Source organism: Pristis pectinata, chromosome 14 (genome assembly GCF_009764475.1).
Source record: "Pristis pectinata isolate sPriPec2 chromosome 14, sPriPec2.1.pri, whole genome shotgun sequence".
Lineage (NCBI taxonomy): Eukaryota > Metazoa > Chordata > Chondrichthyes > Rhinopristiformes > Pristidae > Pristis > Pristis pectinata.
The window spans coordinates 38,132,742-38,151,789 of record NC_067418.1 but is presented as its reverse complement, the minus strand read 5'-3'; the positions used below and the strand labels follow the sequence as shown (position 1 = coordinate 38,151,789).

The following is a 19,048-nucleotide window of genomic DNA, read 5'->3' as shown; positions in this document are numbered from 1 at the left end:
TCCATCATCTGACCTAACACTCTGGTTCCATCCCCCTACCAACCTAATTTAAACACCTCCCAACAATGAACCTGCCTGCAAGGACATTGGTTCCTATAGTTCAGGTGCAACCCATCCCTTTTATACAGGTCATACAGTACCTTCCCCAGAGGATCCACAAGTGTGAAACTGTACCCAAACTCTTCAGCCACATCTTCCTATTCTTACCCTCACTGGCACATGCAGCAATCCAGGGATTACTACCCTGGAGGTCCTGCTTTTTAGCTTCCTTCCCAACTGCCTGTATTCCACTTCAGGACCTCACCTTATCTGTCATTGGTACCATGACTTCTGGCTGCTCACCCTCTCCCTTTGGAATGCTGTGGACTCTGACACATCTGACCCTGGTACCTGGGAGGCAACATGCCATCCAGGAGTCTCATTCTTGTCCACAGAATCTCCTGTCTGTTCCCCTAACCAATGAATCACCCATTATTCCTCTCTTCCCTTCTGAGCCACAGAGACCTGGACACCATTGTTTTCTTCTGGTAGGTTATTGTCTCTGCCCCCCCATATATCCAAAGCAGTATACTTGTTATTGAGGGAAATGACTTCAGGCATACCCTGCACTGACTACTTATTCCCTGTCCTGACATTCACCCAGCTACCTGCAACCTAGGTGTGACTGCCTCCATTGCAAGTCCTCTCTATTAACCCTGAAGCCTCCTGAATGATCCAGAGTTCATCCAGCTCCAGTTCCCTAACACAGTTTGTAAGGAGCTGCAGCCAGATGCACTTCTCGTAGGTGTAGTCATCAGGGACACTGGAGGTTTCCCTGACTGCCAACATCCTGCAAGAGGAACATACCATTGCCCTGACTGCCATTCCCAGTGCTCTAACTGTGCAGCAAGAAAGAAAATAGACCTTATCTGAACCTCACCTTAGCCTCCACTCACTGAAGCATCCTGAACCAAAGCCAAATCAATGATAACAACCAAATAAAATCTTACCTATGCCTTATCACTGAAGTCTTTTTTTTCCTAAAGAGCTGCTTTCACTCCCTACACTTGGGCCACTTATTCCACCTCTTCACACCAAAGCCTCAGCTCTTAACACTGGCCCATTCCAACAATAGCTGCTCTGCTTGACCCTAACTTCTTATTGGCTATTGTTAATTAGCTAATTAACCAATCAATTATCAACTAACAATTCGCAAATGTGCCTCTTTTTAGGCTCTCGCTTGGTGAAACTGAACAGAAAATCCCGAGACTCACCTCTTGCAGGAGTGAGAGTTTATGAAATGTCACCCTTACCTGCAAGAGGAGGGTTTCTTGAGTAGAATTAGAATTGTGTACAACTTTGGTTTGCAATTCGTAAACTGATGCAGAATACAATTGTGTTGTGCTGGTTCAATGTTAATCTCATAGAGGGTGTCAAAGTTTGCCAAGTGTTACTTCAAGAGATCTGCACAATGAATCTATCACCTACAGATGAAGATTCTTTTATCTGTTGAATTGAATTTGTCAGTATCCATCCATATATTTAAAACACCCATGTCACAGTGAGAATTCAGTGACATTAGTAAATGGATCATAAATATATTTGATGTATTTCAGTGGGGTATGTGTCACACCACTCTGATACATCAGAATGAAATAACAATTTGTGTACAATTTTAAAGCCAATACCAAAAATTGCAAGATTCCTTGAAGATCAGATGAATCTCTTCCTTCACCCCTTATCCTTGAACAGGTGCTCCATTGAATCTCCCCTGGTCACCTTTCTATCAAATATTCACATGGGCTTCCTTTCAAACATGTATCCATTAGCTGCAGTATTCTCTCAATTCTTCTTTCTTGTACTCCATGTGCATATCTGAATTCCACACTTAAAGTTGCTTAGATTATTATTTCTTTTGAGTATCGGAGTTGCAACAGTACAACAAAATGATTGGTTGGTTCTTCCGTGGTCAATGAGAGTCGAGACTGTGACATATTTGTGTCTGTCTCTCCTGTCAGACACCACTGTGATAATCCATTCATTTTAACCTGACATGTTAAACTCTGTGCTTTGTTGTCTATAATACTGCCTATTCTAATGTAATTGCTGTTACATTTGTATAGATTATAAAGCGAGCCCGGCAAAATCACCTATTTGATCAGTACAAGGAGAAAAATCTGGCTCCTGCACAGCTTCTACAAGATGTCAAGACTGCTCTGAAGGTAAAGTGATGAAACACTGAAGTTACCTCCTCAACTCTTGCACATGTTTAGCACGCTGACCTTCATCAGTCAGGGCACTGACTATTGGAGTTGGAACATTATGTTGCAGTCGTATCAGTCGTTGGTGAGGTAGCACTTGGAGTACTGTGTACAGTTTTGGTCACCCTGTTAAAGGAAGGACGTGGTTAAACTGGAAAGAGTGCAGAAAAGATTTATAAGGATGTTTGCTAGGGCTGGAGGACCTGAGTTGTAGGGAGAGGTTGGCCAGGCTAGGTCTTTATTCCTTGGAGTGTAGGACAATGAGGGGTGACTTTATAGTAGTGTTTAAAATTATGAGAGGCATAGATAAGGTGGATGGTAACAGTCTTTTCCCCAGGGTAGGGGAGTCCAAAACTAGGGGGCATAGGTTTAGGGTGAGAAGGGAAAGATTTAAAGGGGACCTGAGGGGCAACATTTTCACATAGAGGTTGGTGAGTATCTAGAATGAGCTGCCAGAGGAAGTGGTTGAGGCAGATACAATAGTATCATTTAAGAAGCACTTGGATAGGTACATGCAGGGGCAGGGCTTAGAGGGATATGGACCGATCGTACGAAATTGGGACTAGCTGGGTGGGCACCTGGTCAGCATGGACTCAATGGGCTGAAGGGCCTGTATCTGTGCTGTATTGCTCTATGACTCTCTACTGAAACATGGTTGTTATTACAGATTGTTGGGTTATTTATATACACCCTATGGTCTAAGTGGAAATGGTTTAAAGTACAGATACACAGATTCTCCCATTATAGCTACTTACTTGTCGATGTCTATGTACGATTAAAAAATTATGAGGCAACACAAAGCTGACCCTCAGCAGTCTCTGGTGACTCTGAAGCTCCAGGTAGTAGGAAGTGACCCTCTACCATTTTCTCTCCACGCAGCCCCCTCCCCGTGACGATCATTTAATTTGTTGCCTGCTGAAGATTGTGAACATAAGATCATATGATTTTCTTCTCCTTTTTGTACAAAACTTACTGACTTTTAAACACAGTTTTATAGTATTCTACACTCTCTAGTACTTCAGTCAATCTGTCTGGGGTGTCAACTCTTGCTGTTTTATCCCCTTCTTGGATAAAGCTAAACATTGATTGTTGTCAAATTATTCATCTGTGGACCCACAGTTATGTCTGATCCTGTTCTTCCATGTGCAGACATGCACATTTTCCAACCAAGATCACTAAATAATAATCACGATTGGAACATAGGTCTATTTTGCAACACTCTTTAGCTATTCTACTAGAGATAATGGAATTGGTTTACACATGAATTAAACCTGGAACCACCTGGTCTATTTGACTTGGTCCAATGTCAGTTTTGTCAGTTTAGCCACCATGGAAATAGCTCCTTGATATTTCTGAACTCTAAAATTGAGGACATCAGCAATGCCTCATGTTGAAGGATTTTTGCAACATTTGTAAGATGAAAATAAAAATGGAAAATGCTAAAAGTGCTTGTCAATACCTACCCTTCTACCTCTTCCTTTCCCTCTACATTGGATAACCTAACCCACTTTGTGGAGCATCGTCATTCAGTCTTCAAGGGAGACCCTGAGCTTCCACTTACCAGTCACGTTAATCCTCCACCCCACTCCTGATACCAGCTTTCTGCTTCCCTTCCTACATTGCTCCAGTGATAACCAAAGAATACTAGAGGAACGGCATCTTGTATTTCAACTGGCCACGTTGTAACCCTCAAAAATAAATATTAAATTTAAGAATTTCAGATAATCATCGCAGACTTTTCTCTGCAGATGTGACTATACCTTTCTGTTTCAATTTGTTTCCATGTGTTTTTCTTCTTTTGACTGCTGTTTTTTAAAGTTGTTACCTTGTCAACTATGGTCTGCACCATATCACAGACAATTCATTTCTTCTCCACCCCTCCCTCTCTCTGTAACTTAAACCATGCTTGTTTTCTGATATTTCTAGTTTATTTGAAGGGTCCTTGAACTGAAATGTCAGCTCTGATTTTCTCTTGACTTGCTGAGTGCTTCCAGCATGCTTTTGTTTTTGTTTCAGACTCCCAGCATCTGCAGTTTATCATTCCAAAAAATTATATGATGGAATAGTTTTAAATCTTTGTAGCATGTGATGTCGTAGTGGTAATTCAGTTCTAGGACAAAGAGACTTTTTGACTTTCACTTTTTTCCCCCCTTTTTCATCTTTGCCAACAGCACATGAATACTAAACTTCAAAAAATGGACAGAATTCAAGTTACCCAAGTCCAAACTCACTGACTTAGAAGGTTGTTGTGGAGGTGCTCGTTTACTATTGACAGTTACAATTATGAAACCTTTAATCTGTGTTTAGTTTTGAGCTGATTGCACTGAAGAAAAGAAAGATCTGAATAACAAAAGAAATTGTGTTCTTATTTGCCTTGTCCATATCCATGTGTTTTATACTTTGGCAAGAATACAGAATTCTATGGTTCCCACAATTGTCATAATTTAATTGGTCAGAAGTGAATTGATTTTTCTTTCTCCTGCTGATTTGTAGCAAGGAATTTGTAACTACAAGCATCAGAAATTGGTACTTGGTGACTTTTCATGATTATTTATTGAAATAATATTATTTTCTGAATTGTTTCTCGTCTTCATTTTGTTCTCATAGCCTTTCACTGTGAAACTCGCTGAAACTACAGACCCAGACAAGAAACAGATGCTGGAAAGAATAAATCGCGCAGTTTCATCATCTCTTAAACCGTTGGAGGAATCAATAGAACAGGCAATTTCAAACGAGAAGATCAACAAACAGGCCCAGGTATGACTCAACCAAGTTGATAGTCTGCCAGTTACTTTGTCTGGGAGCTAAGAGGCAATAAGTAGAGGTGTGAATTCTTACTGCTGTAGGTGCGTCACCTTACCTCCCCTCTGATGGTATAATTCTGGAATTCAACCACCCATTAGGGTGGGGTAAAACTGGTTAAGGCTCATAAAACAGTATAACACAAATTTCTTTAATAACTTGTGCTTACAAATACAATGCAAACACTCATCTGCTATCCATTTTAATTCACATTTCCCTTTAACTTTAAATATTCTTCACATGTACAGTTCTCTTTAACTCTAGATAATTTTGAACACCATTCACCCCAGCAAACACTCAGAGGAGACTGTTGCTGTGTCCATCCACAGTTATCTTTCCAGTTGCTGATGTTTTCCCCAAACATTCCTTATCTATAATAAATATATCACACTCTTGACAATTTTGTCTGATTGTTATAAGTCCATGAATTGTATGATATTATGAAATTGTCATCTTTTATCAGGGAAAGATCATTCCATTTAGTGTTCAACCATTATCTCAACAAAATGTTTAGTGAAAAGCTCTGAATTTAGTCATAGAGTTGTACAACACAGAAACAGGCCCTTTGGCCCAACTCATCCATGCTGACCAAGACCTATATACACTAAACCAATTTTCCTGCATTTGGCCAATATCCATCTATTCCTATTCATGTACCTGTCCAAGTATGTTTTGAACACTGTTATTGTACCTGCCTCTACTACCTCCCCTGGCAGCTTGTTCCATATACCCACCACCCTTATGTGGAGAAATGTGCACCTCAGATCTCCTTTAACTATTTCCCCTTTCACCTTAAACCTATGTCCTCTAGTTTTACACTCCCCTAAGTTCTGTGACTACCTATTCCATCTTGCCCCTCATAATTTTGAATTCCAAGTATGGCCTAGCCAATGTCTTGCACAGCTGTAGGTGTTGCATCAGCAGATAACTGTGGATAGACTGTACACACAGCAACAGTCTCCTCTGAGTGTTTGCTGGGGTGAATGGTGTTCAAAATTATCTGATTTATGAATGATGTGTGTTATTCATAAACTTTATTCAAACATATGTTTCTATTATGATGAAGGTCCACAGCATGTCTCAAAACAATTGGGGGGTACAGGTAAATAAGCAAGCAGCACTAGAGTGTTTTAAATCTGCATTTTACAAGATGTTGAACGAAGAGGGATAGAATGGAGTAAGGAATTCCACAATGTTGAGTTTGGTGAAAAGGGTCTGTCTTGAGGTGTAAGAAGGAGAAAGAATATGTAGGATGGTGTGATAAAATAGATCCTCAAGGATTGGGCAATGTTAAATTTGGTTATGTTAATAATAAAAAATCAAGTCAGATTGGATTAAATGATTTTTAGAAACACAAACTATCTACCTGATGTGAGGTAGAAGGAGAAAATGGCACACTGGATTATAGTGCAAAATGTAAATGCTTTTTGAAAAAGAGTTTGCAAAGTGCAGAATAAGTACATTCTATTTAAGTAAAAGTAACAGTTGTTTCAGCATAGATAAATAATGAAGCAAGAAACCAATTAAGTTTGAACTTAAGTTCGATATAAGCTCTAAGAATAGTGGGGGAATGAAACTGAGGACAATGTGAAAATAACATAAAAATCTGTTTAAAGAGCTTCATAAGGTGTAAAGTATTTCTTCATTAAAAAAAATCATTGTTAAAATTGGTGCTCTGAGTGAGAGCATTTGCAACATTTCCTGGACTAATGTATTATGGAGCATCCAAGCAACTGGCTATTTTAAAACTTGCCTTCTGTAATGAGAAAGAGAAAATTGTTTACCTCATAATGAGGAATTCTCCTAGAAAAAGTGATCTGAAGAAAAAGAGGCTTATTTATCTACAGCACATTTGTAGACAGCCAATTAATGCACTGCTAGCTTCGCTCAACAGTAATGTGACAATGGCCCAATAAATTGTGCTTTTGGTGCTGTTGATTGAGGAATAAGTGTTAGGACATTGAGGATTAACATTCTATCTGTTGGGGGCGTATAGAAACACTGTCAGCATTCAAGATTACATGGGATAGGTCAATGAAATGGATAATGGCAACAGGGCAGAGTAATATGATAAACAATTTTCACATGAAGATAAGACTGACCCTGACAGGTTAGAATAAAAGTCTGTTTCCATGGTTAACAATTGTACAACAGAGACAGTCCTGAAGAAGGATCTCAACCTGAATAATGGACCGTTTATTTCCCTCCATGGATGCTGCCTGACCTGCTGAGTTTCTCCAGCATTTTGTGTGTGTTGCAACAATTGTACAAGAAGGCTTAATGGCTATGACTGATCTGATGTTTATATTATCAATAAAATAAGGAGAGATGAAAGTTGTGTACTCATGGTGAGCCATTGGGCTTGCACAAATATTCTTAATGTTTAAAATGACAAATATTTGGAAAAGAATTAATGGAACGGGTACATTGATTAGAATCATCATCTAAGAGCACAAGTGCTATAGAATGTTGCAGTCAGTTTCAGTTGTAAAGTAGAAAATCAGCCAGGCTTTTCACTCCTGATTGTCATGGTGATAATTTCTGCAATCTCCACTTCAGTGTTTTTGCTCGTTATTTCACAAAACTGTCACCTGTCCATTGATTTCCTTACTCTTTCTAAAAACATGTTCTCCCTGGTTTTTAATCCTTCAGTGCCATGAACAGTTTCCCCAGACCAATGGTATAAATTCTGTAAATAAACATAAATTTCAGTTAGGTGATCTCAAAAGTTTTTCAGAAAAGAAGACTAATTTTACAAACCTAACTAAATTATTTAAATTTCTAAAACTTAATCTCCATTGTCACTGATATCCATACCCTGCATAAATTCCACGTAATGATGTGACCAGAGGGACATCTTCAGCTCATACCACAAAAATGTAGTACCCTTAACTTGAATACTATATTTTATTAATTTTATCTAATAGGCTGTTTACAAGTCTTGTTATTATTTGTTTTTCTCAATAGGTGCTGTTAGTTGAAGCAAAGGATATTTTATCTGATTGGCTGGATGTTCAGTTTGGAAGTCAAGTGACTGACAATTCCATCTTTTCAAAGCTTCCTAAGTACTGGGAAGCAGAATATCACAAAGACATGGATGCACTCAATGTAAGTAATTATTGTTCTCACAGCAATGGTTGCTACAATTTATTTAAGAGATTAGGATGAAGTTGTTAATCCAAACAAAGTCTTGGTACATTCAGAATTTACTGTACGATCAGGTATCATCTCAGCACCATGATATAATGGGCAAGTCACATACATCTGATGCTCTGATATAATCAGCAAATCACAGACCATCCAGTGCTAAGAATCACAAATAGGTCACAAACCAATCAATGCCTTTATACAATGGGTAGATAACAAACGATCCAATGCTGTGGTAAAATGAGCAGGTGACAAGCATGTCCAATGGGTAAAGGGGAAATTGGTGGATGTGCTCTACTCAGATTTCCAGAAGGCATTTGATAAGGTGTTGTTTCAAAATGTTCATGGTAGAGAAGGTAACATTTTGGTGTGGATAGATGATTGGCAGGCTGACAGGAAACAGAAGAGGCATAAATGAGACCTTTTTCTGGTTGGCAAGATGTAATGAATGGTTGTCACAGGAATTGTTGCTCAAATTTTTACAATTGTTCCTCAATTGTCCCCCACATTTTTTACAGTATATTGAAATGAATTGGATGATGACACTGAAGGCATGGTTGCTGAAGACACAAAGAAAGTAGGAAAATAAGTTGTGAATTGGATATAATGAGTCCACAAAAGGATATAGATAGATTAAATGAGTGGGCAAAAATCTGGAGCATTTGTTTAAATGGCGAGAAATTGTAGAGTGAGATGCAGAAGGATCTGGGTATCCTAGTGCATGATTGCAAAATGTTAGTCTGCAGGTACGGCAAGTAATTAGGAAAGCTAACACAATGTTGTTTATTACAAGAGGAATTGAAGACAATGTAGGGAGGTTATGCTTCAGTTATATAGGGCACTAGTGAGACCACATCTGGGGTAGTGCATTGGTATTGGTCTCCTTGCATAAAAAAGGATGTTAATAGGTTCTACTGAAGTTTAGAAGAGAGATAGAGGACTTGAATGAAACTTCAGAACCTGAGGGGTCTTGAAAGGGTGGATGTTTGGAGGATCAGCAAATCTAGAATGAGGTTTCACCGCATAAAAGTAAAGGGTTGCCCATTTAAGATGAGAGATAAGGTTTTTTTTTCCTGAGTTGAAAGTCTTTGGAACTCTTTATCAAAGGGCAGTGGAAGCAAAGTCTTGGAATATTTTTATGGCACGGGCAGGTAGATTCTTGATAAGTAAAGTGGATGAAAGGTTACCACAAGTAGACAGGAATGCAGAGTTGAGTCATAGTCAGATCAGCAGATACCTTAATAAATGGCATTATAGGCTCAAGGACCCAAGTTGCTTCTTCGTCGTCCTAATTCATGTGTTCATTCACTAAATGCAGTACTACAACAGGCAGATCTCAACCCATTTAGTGAACTGTTGTAACAAGACTCAAAATGACTCAGTTCTATGATTTGGTGGTCAGCTTACAAGCCCATTCAATGTATTAAGAGGAAAGTAAATTATCTACTCTTTACATTCTCTCATGCAGTATTTTCTAAATTTTTTTTCTCTACAGGTTCTGCCTGCAGATGTTTTAACTCGCGTGAGTGAGTACATTCCTGAGATTGTACAGTTCGTCCAACAAGTGGTGGATAATCACTACGGGTAAGTGCTTACTCCTGTGAAAGGTTGTTCCAACAGAATGCTTTTAACATGTTTAATGGGGTAAAATGAAGAATTACAGTAGTGAAGATATAGCCAGAGGACAACTGTAGCTCTTGTGGATGCATACTTCATCGAAACGCAGTGAATTCTAATTGAAGTTTTGTGTAGGCAAGATAATTGAAGAACCAGATCAGATAGGCAGATTGAGCAAATATAAAGGACTGGAGCTTGCCAGCACTGAGCTGCCTGCAGTCACTGCTGACATTTGATTCAATTATAGACCTGACCTTTTCCAGACTTGTAAGCAACATGGCCTTCCACACATAGTGGGATCACATTAGCAGAACCAGAGCAAGTTCTGCCCCCCACCACACAGAAACGTTCAAAATTGTATTAAAAATGTTACTGTTTTCAAAAAATTAAAACAATTATATCAATTAAAAACACTTTTAAACAATAAGGAAAATTCAAATTAGTTCAGAAAACCATTCCTCACAGCTGTTCCTCTCTATTCAAATGAATGGGGTCAGTGACCCCAGGCAGGTTCAGCAGGTAGAGCAGTAGGATTTGCAGCATGTTCGTGCTCTGCATGGAGTGCAACATTAACGCACAATCTTACTGAAACATATTTTAATAGGGTAGACAAGGCAATGATGTTTAACCTGGCTGGGGTGTCTAAAATCAGGGTTATTGTCTCCAAATAAGCAGTCAGGATGGAAATGAAAACAAATTTCTTCTCCTGCAGGGGTAATGAGTCTTCGGCTCGATTGCTGAGTGTATTCGAGACAAATATATAAATATATAGATTTTTAGATGTTAACAAAATCAAGGGATGTGGGTTAGTTCAGGAAAGTGGCGCTGATCAGGCATGATCTTATTGAAGCAAGCATGAGGGGCTGGAAGAGACTGGAGATGTTCAGGATCTTCAGTTTCAGAGATCCATGTACTCCTAGAAACTAGAATTAAATGTAAACTTGGTGGAAGCAGAAAAGATGAATTCAAAGGAAGTGCCCAGGAATAAGAATTTTGTCTTGAATGTCTGAGATAATCTGGAAATCATGGAATTTGCTCAGAGGGGGTGAAGACCAAGAAGCAAGGAAGATGCCGAAGGACAGTTTGCCCCAGAGCAGAAGGTAAAAATGGAGGGATTGGCACTGGCAACATTTGCATAATAGGTAAATTATGAACTTATCAGAATTAGCCTGTTCTGTGTCAGAGATCTCAAAGCTGGCATGTGAAATATAATGGTTAGCTTGTGAGAATGGTCCTGACTATGGATGAAAGAATTCATATGTGGTATGATTTGAATGTGGTCATGAAGACAGAAAAATCAGAATAGAATAAGAAGTGTGTTATGAATATCATCTTTGAATGGATTACATTGAGGAAATATTAGTTAGAGTCTTGGGAGACCTTAGTCTTGGACAGTCCTGATGTAGGGTTTCAACCTGAAACATTGACACATTCTTTCCTCCCACAGATGCTGCTTGACCCGCTGAGTTCCTCCAGCACATTGTTGCTCCAGATTCCAGCATCTGCAGTCTCTTGTGTCTCCATTAGTCTTGGACAGTACCTTGTTGTTTATGTTCAATAAATGCCTCTGGATTATATTCCACCAGGTATGTCTCCAATGGTTCTGTGTATTTTGACACAGTGAAATTTGACAACAGTGAAAAGCATTCGTATGCCAAACTGGTGCCTGAGGCTGTTGGAGACCAGCAAGCACTTCATGAAGGAGAAGGTGAGAATCCCAGCAACAAGTAGACCTGTACAAGTCAACTCTTGCAAGCACACATGCACATGTAGTTCCTTTGAGAAAAAGGGTAAATTGACAAGTTTTCAGGTTCCCTGGGAGGGGTCATATTCCAGGAAGTAGTATATTCCTAGAGTGTGGAGCTCATGTCTTTTTTTGTCAGGACAGTAGAATGCAAGTTTGTTGAGGTTGTGCTGCAACTGCAGCTGTGTTCATTACCATTGACTTGATGTTTGAAATGTAGTCATTGTTCAATTTCAAGCACTTTGATTTTTGCTAATCTATCATGTGCTTTTGGTGCAAGTGGCAAGTTAATCAGGGAGAGTGGATGGGTATGTGGAGAAATGGGTTTCAAGGAAATAAGTGAAGGAATGGGATTGACAGAATGCTCTGAGAGCCAGCATAGACTTGCTGGGAAAAATGTGTTCCTTCAATGTCATAAGAAAATAGGAGATAATCATTGGGCTATAGATTGATATCAGTGGACTAAAAAGGAGGGAGAAAAATAGCAGGTGACATTAAATCTGGAGGCATTGTATTAGGGAAGACAAACAAGGGAAGGGGATATACAAATGGTAGGATACTAAGAAGTTTGAAATGGGGTGTTCTTGAGATTTTCAGCACAGATCCCTGAATTATTAGGACAGCAAGATAAGTGACTAAAAGGAACATTAAAACACAGGCAGGGAGGTTATGCCAGGACTCCAAAGCCTGAAATAGACAATTATCTGTCTGGTTGCCATGTTACAAGGATGATGTGATGGCACAAGACAGTACCAAATATATTTACAGACACTTCTGATAGGATAGGACGATTGTAACTACGAGGAAAGTCTGGAGGCTGATTTTATTGATATTAGGGTAATGGGACATTTAATTGATAGCACACTCGGAGGGGAATTGATTTCTTTCACATGAGGGTGCTGAGGATTTGGAATTCAGTGCCTGTAACCAGCAGAGTTATGGACTAAAAGCTGAAAAGTCAAATTACCTTGAATAACCCTTTTTAGTTGGCACAATGATTGCCATATCACCTCTTTCTGTGCCATGAATTTGCCTGATTCTGTCTTCATTTATGTGGAGTACTCTGTACAGTATTGATCTATTTATTTAAGGAAGAATATTAATGTAATTCAGAGGGGGTGGGTTGTCTTATGAAGAAAGGTTGGACAGGCTAGGCTTGTACCTGCTGGAGTTCAGAAGAGTAAGAGGGGATCTTTTTGAAACATATAAAATCCTGAGACAATTTTGCACGATGGATGTGGACAGATTGTCCCCTCTTGTGGAAGGATCTAGAACTAGGGATAACTATTTAAAAATATCAGAGATGAGATTTTTTTTTCCATCTAAAGGTCATTTGAGCTCTCTTCCTCTTAGGGTGGTGGGAGCAGAGTCTTTGAGCATGTTTAAAGCAAAAGTAGATAGGTACTTGATAAGCAAGGAGTTGAAAGGATTCTGGACATGGGAGTGCAGTGTTGAGATGCAGTCATGGTTTTGATGTGGCACATGGGATTAGTGTAGATGAGCAAAATATTCAGCATGGATGTGGTGGACCAAAGGCCCCTTTTCTGTGCTGTATGATTCAATGATTTTATGAGATCAACCATAATCTCATTACACGATGGAGCAGGCCTGAGAGGCCTCATGACTTCCTTTGCTTATAATTTGCATGTCTTGAGGGTGAGTGGGAGGCTACAATATGCAAAAAAACAAAATCACTCATCTCACTTTCTCGTGGATATGGGAAAATATTCTTGACTTTTTAGGTGATCTAAGTATTTCAGCTGACCGGCTTAGTGAGAAGCGCTCTCCCAATGACTTTGCACTGTGGAAGGCCTCAAAGCCTGGAGAACCATCCTGGGATTCGCCCTGGGGAAAGGTAAGAAGTACATCCTGCATCTGTCACAGCTCAGACACGTGATTGAGTTGGAGTGTTGAAGCCGAACACACTTTTGAATGTAGTTCAGTTGACGAAGGAATTGGGACTGATGCAGAACAATTCACTCTTCATTTGGTACCAATTTCAGTCTGACTGCAGACACTGAGGGCAACTGATGCCTGTAATCAGCCCCCTTAAACTGTGGCATTAACCATTCTACACCTCAACTTTTCAGGTGTGGTTATCCAGTAAAGCATCAATCATGGAATGATGTAGCACAGGAGGTCATTCAGTACATCAGTTCTGCCAGCTCCTTAATTAGTCTTTTTATTATTCTCTTTACCGTTAAATCTTTTCCCTTCAAGTATTTATTCACCTCACTTTTGAATGTTATGAATGATCATTTCTCCACTTAAAGGGACACATTCTTGGAAACCGTCTGTAAATTGAAAAAAGTATTATGTCCAAAATGTATTATGTGTATTTTGACACCATGTATTGCTATGGCAGAGACTGTTGTGCTATTTGTTACAGCACAAGTCAAAGATATTTCTTCCAAAGTGTCAATGACATTGCAGTGAAATTTCCATAAATGAACCATTCTTAAACTGAGGAATACCTATGTTGACTCAGCTTCTACAACTGTCTGAAGCATTGTATTCCAGATTGCTACAATCTGTGGTGGGAAATAAAAGTTCCTGCTGTCTAACCTTAACCCTATCAACACTTTTTCTACTGGAAACTTCCATTTTTTTTGTCAAACCCATGTGTGATTTTGAATAACTGTCAATTTGCCTCCTGAAAGTCTTAGCTGTCAGAAAAACATCCCTCATTTTGCAGTCTCTCCATGTGACCCACATCTATATTTACATAATACATTTTTCTGTGATCTCTTTTTGTACTTTGATATCCTTCCTGAATTGTGATGCCTCAGAGAGAATGCAATTTTTCACCTGAAGCCCAATGGGGAATTTTAATTCAGCGTAATTTCCTTGCTTCTGTACTCTATTTCTCTGAAGCCAAAAAAAATGCTTTGTTTTTAAAGTACGTTTTTTAAACTGTTCTGCCACTTTCAAAGATTTTTTGTGTATGTCCACCTTGTATGACATATGCAGCTCTTTTCGTGCAGCCTTTTAAATTTCTGCCATTTACTTCATATTTCCTCCTTAGTTCACATTTCTTCCTGATAAATTTCATCTTCAGACTTCACCTTCCTATTTCATCAGTCTGTCTTTTTCTTCCCAAATTCTGTTACCATCTTCCAACCTGAATTATCTGTCATCTTTCTTTGAATTTAGGTCTGAATGCAGGTTATTAATGTATATCAGAAAATACACTGGAGCTGGAACAACTCAGGGAAACACCACTATATGCTTTTGACCCAATTGTTTTCTTTAAAAAAAATGATTCATCTCCCTTTTTAGCTTGAACAGGTTCCAACAGCTACAGTCCACCACACTTCCCATCGCTCCCATATCTAATGACGATTGTGGCTGGAGTGTGTGCAATTTTCACCCTGACTTTTCGTCAGTTACCATTCCCTCTGTTGGCCTCTCTTTTTTTCATGTGCTTGATATTTCATATCTAGTACAATTTTTTTTTGCAGTTTATTTTTCATCTAATCCCATTCTCTTGTTTCTTTTTATCCTGGCAGGGACGTCCTGGTTGGCATATTGAATGCTCAGCAATGGCGGGTACAATTCTAGGAGAATCCATGGACATCCATGGGGGAGGGTTTGACTTGAGGTTTCCTCACCATGACAATGAATTGGCACAGTCTGAGGTAATTAGCATCGGGAGCCTGGATATTGAAAGCTATTCCACAATTGTAAGGTAAAACCTTCACAATATTGTGAAGTTATAAAGAGGTGGATATGATTTGACTGAAAGGATGTATGCACAGAAACTCCCATGGACAGTTGGTCCTGCATAAGTTATTAGCACCACAGAAAAGATGTTGTGATTAATTAAGACTCTGAGAATCCATGTCTTGTAAGATAATCCTATACTTCATCTTATTCACATCAAAGTGCAGCATGGGCAGAACATCTGAATTGTAAATTGAAGCTCTGTGTAATGTTCCTTGTTTCTTCTTGAGAGATTTTAGGTCGATAGCTGGAAAGAAGCAGAAAAGGTTTAGGATATGAGGCCAGATAAAATTCCAACAGCTTCGTTTCAGATATGCAAAAATAAGCTTAAATCTCCATCTACATGGCTGATTAATATTGGTAGGCACAGTAAAGATTGTATTTGTTTACTCCAGAAAGTATATTTGATTTGGGGTATTAAGTACATTTATTATAGACCTATCATACTTTTGGCCATAATTCTAAATTACATTGATTAGATGGAACTCAGTTATGCCCATACAAGCATCAAGAAGCCATGAAAAGACTCAAGAAATTGAATACCTATTTCAGCTTTGAAATGAATGTAAAGCATTTGTACAAGCTAACTATTTATTTTTGCAGAAATATTCCTTTTCCTTCAATCAATTTGGCTTGTAGTCTGGTCTGACCTATAAAGAGCAACTGCATGATGTCCTCAGCAATCACTTTATAGTTAATGAAATACTTCTGAAGTATAGCCCTAAGGTAACAATGGGCATGGACCACTGATTTATACAAGGGAAGATCCCAGGGCATCACTTTGCTAATGATCAAACATTTTTTAGTGATGTTGATTTAAGGATAAGTCACCTGCTCTTCAAAATTGTGCTATGAATTTTCATGTGAGGGCAGTGGAAGCCCAGGTCAATGTTGTATCTGGAAAACAACTACTGTGAAAGTGCAGCACTCCTTTAGTACTGCACTGGACGGCAGTTTAGAATTGAGCAACCTCTGGAATGAGACTTGAACCCACAGCCTTCTGATTCAGACGTGAGTGCTACCAATTGAGCCATAGCTAAAACCTAGTGTAAGTATTGTGGCAAATTAGTTGGAGCTTTCCTTTGTACATGACCTGATTTGAGACTGCTTGATATAAACTATCAGGGATCTTTATTCTGAATTTACTCCCATGTGTTACCAGAATATCTACTGTTGGTACCCAATAAAGAAAGAGTGATCCATTATTTATAGCCAAAATTCCTCACCTTATTGGTCTTAAATTTTGCATTTTAACAAAAAGGCAAAAAAGGTATCTGGAGTGGAATTGTTCTCAATGCAGCATCTTTTTCTATAATACAGGTTACTTCAAATGTTCCAGTTGTGCAGGGTGAGTGTGGATGAGATCAGTGCTCAGTTGTAGTTGTGTTGTTAAAAGTTATCTCTTTTTGTCCACAGGCTTATTTTGACAATGACCACTGGGTTCGCTATTTCCTCCACACTGGGCACCTAACCATAGCAGGCTGCAAGATGTCAAAATCGTTAAAAAACTTTATAACTATCAAGGAAGCACTGAATGCAAATACAAGTAATTAATGTCTTTGCTACTATTGCTAAAATAAAACTCCAATAATCTGCTATCCAACTATTCAGAAATCCTGATAGTTGAGCATCTGGTTCAAAGGTGATGTTTCCCATATTCCCCTGAAACCCACCAGAGCTCTGGTTCCCATGCACTCTTTAAATTTACTGGGTTCACTGGAAAGTTTGTTATAATACTACGTAAAATTTGGGAAAAAAAGTAAATTAAATAGATCAGAAAATCTGCCAGTCTGGAACTATCCAAGTCCTTAGCATGCTGGATTATTACAGTCTTATTATATAGATGGCTTCTCGTTGGTATTTTTTTTTCCTCAGTCGTAGTTTCTTCAGTTCTCTGTCTTAACATTGTGCTGATGTCACATGATTGTAGGTCGGCAATTGCGTTTGGCATTCCTCATGCATTCCTGGAAGGACACACTGGATTATTCCTGCAATACCATGGAATCTGCAATTCAATACGAGAAGTTTTTGAATGTAAGTCTATTTCACACTCCTTTACTTCATTATAAGGGATATCTTTATTATTGAAATAGCATGTTTTCCCACATCAAGGCATCAAGGAGAAGCAAATAAATCCCTTTAGGACAGATGTAGCACCAAATTGTTTTGGGACTTGCTTTAATGACTGGGAGGACAGGACTACTCATGACATTTGATCACCAATTGATGACATTGGTCATGGTTTTCTGCTTAAGGTGGGCTGCGAGAAAGCTGTAACCTCCACCTTTTGCAGCCAACTTAGAAGGTTGTGGCCAAGACTAAACACAGATTATTCAGATCATTGCAATCCATGATCTTGCAGCCCCTACCTCGGTTTCCAACACAAAGTAATAGATCTCAGCTCTCTCAACTTGTCTGCTCTATGACCTATGAGCATTTGCTTTAACCTTGAAATGGGCCAGTGTAAGAGTGGTGAGCTGAGGCTTCGCCTCTAGAGGCTTAGGCGTGAAGGGGTGGAGGCTAAGATGAGGTTCTGTTAAGTTCTCTTTCTTTTTTATTATTGCACAGGTAGAGCAGTGGAACTGACACCCAGTGCAGTGGTGTGTGCCTCTTGTATGAGGTGGGAAGTCAGGGAGACCTCCAGTGTCCCTGATGACTACATCTGCGAGAAGTACATCTGGCTGCAGCTCCCTACAGACAGTGTTGGGGAACTGGAGCTGAAGCTGGATGACCTTCGGATCATTCGGGAGACTGAGGGGTTGATAGACAGGAGTTACAGGGAGGCAGTCACACCTAAGTTGCAGGAGGCAGGTAGCTGGGTGACTGCCAGGAGAGAGAAAGGGAATAGGCAGTCAGCACAGGGTACCCCTGTGGCTGTTACCCTCAATAACAAGTATATTGTTTTAGATACTGTTTGGGGGGTGGTGGAGAAACGACCTACTGGGGGAAAGCCACAATGGTCAGGTCTCGGCACTGAGTCTGGCTCTTTGGCTCAGAAGGGAAACAGGGGAGAAGAGTCAAGTGGTAGTAATAGGGGATTCATTGGTTATGGGAGCGGACAGGCAGTTCTGTGGACGAGAATGAGACTCTCGGATGGTATGTTGCCTCCCAGGTGCCAGGGTCAGAGATGTCTTGGATCAAGTCCATAGCATTCTTAAGGGGGAGGGTGAGCAGCCAGAAGTTGTGGTACGTGTTGGTACCAGTGACGTAGGCAGGAAAAGTGACAACGTCCTGCAAAGTGAATTCAGGGAGTTGGGTGCTTTGTTAAAAGACAGGACCTCCAGGGTGGTGATCTCAGGATTGCTACCCGTGCCACGTGCTAATGAGGCAAGAAATAGGAAGATAGTGCAGTTTAACACGTGGCTCAGTGGATGGTGCAGGAGGGAGGGCTTCATATTTTTAGATCATTGGGCTCTCTTCCAGGGCTGGTGGGATCTGTACAAACAGGACGGTTTGCACCTGAACTGGAGGGGGACCAATATCCTTGCAGGAAGGTTTGCTAGTGCTGCTTGGGGGGTGCGGGGGGGTTTAAACTAGAGTTGCAGGGGGGTGGGAACCAGAGCGGCAGGACAGCAAGTGGAGGGGCTGTGGGGAAAGTAGATGTTAACACTACAAGCAAAGATAGAAACCGAAAGGTTGAGCGTGGTGGGACTAATGTTCTGAGCTGCGTCTACTTCAATGCAAGGAGTGTTGTAGGTAAGGCAGATGAACTTAGAGCGTGGATCCGTATGTGGAATTATGACGTTGTAGCCATTAGTGAGACTTGGTTATAGGA

The 19,048-nt window shown here is 39.8% G+C and overlaps 1 protein-coding gene across 2 annotated transcripts in view; it reads left to right on the top strand.

Moving 5' to 3' along the window:
- cars1 (cysteinyl-tRNA synthetase 1) overlaps positions 1 to 19,048 on the top strand; it is a 69,343-nt gene that overhangs the window by 16,293 nt on the left and 34,002 nt on the right. For both annotated transcript variants that reach the window (XM_052029436.1, XM_052029435.1), the window contains 9 exons: positions 2,103 to 2,201; positions 4,848 to 4,997; positions 8,010 to 8,150; positions 9,685 to 9,773; positions 11,393 to 11,514; positions 13,293 to 13,405; positions 15,060 to 15,188; positions 16,690 to 16,819; positions 17,204 to 17,307. In XM_052029436.1, coding sequence (XP_051885396.1) covers positions 2,103 to 2,201; positions 4,848 to 4,997; positions 8,010 to 8,150; positions 9,685 to 9,773; positions 11,393 to 11,514; positions 13,293 to 13,405; positions 15,060 to 15,188; positions 16,690 to 16,819; positions 17,204 to 17,307 — 1,077 coding nt within the window. The remainder of the gene's footprint in view (positions 1 to 2,102; positions 2,202 to 4,847; positions 4,998 to 8,009; positions 8,151 to 9,684; positions 9,774 to 11,392; positions 11,515 to 13,292; positions 13,406 to 15,059; positions 15,189 to 16,689; positions 16,820 to 17,203; positions 17,308 to 19,048) is intronic.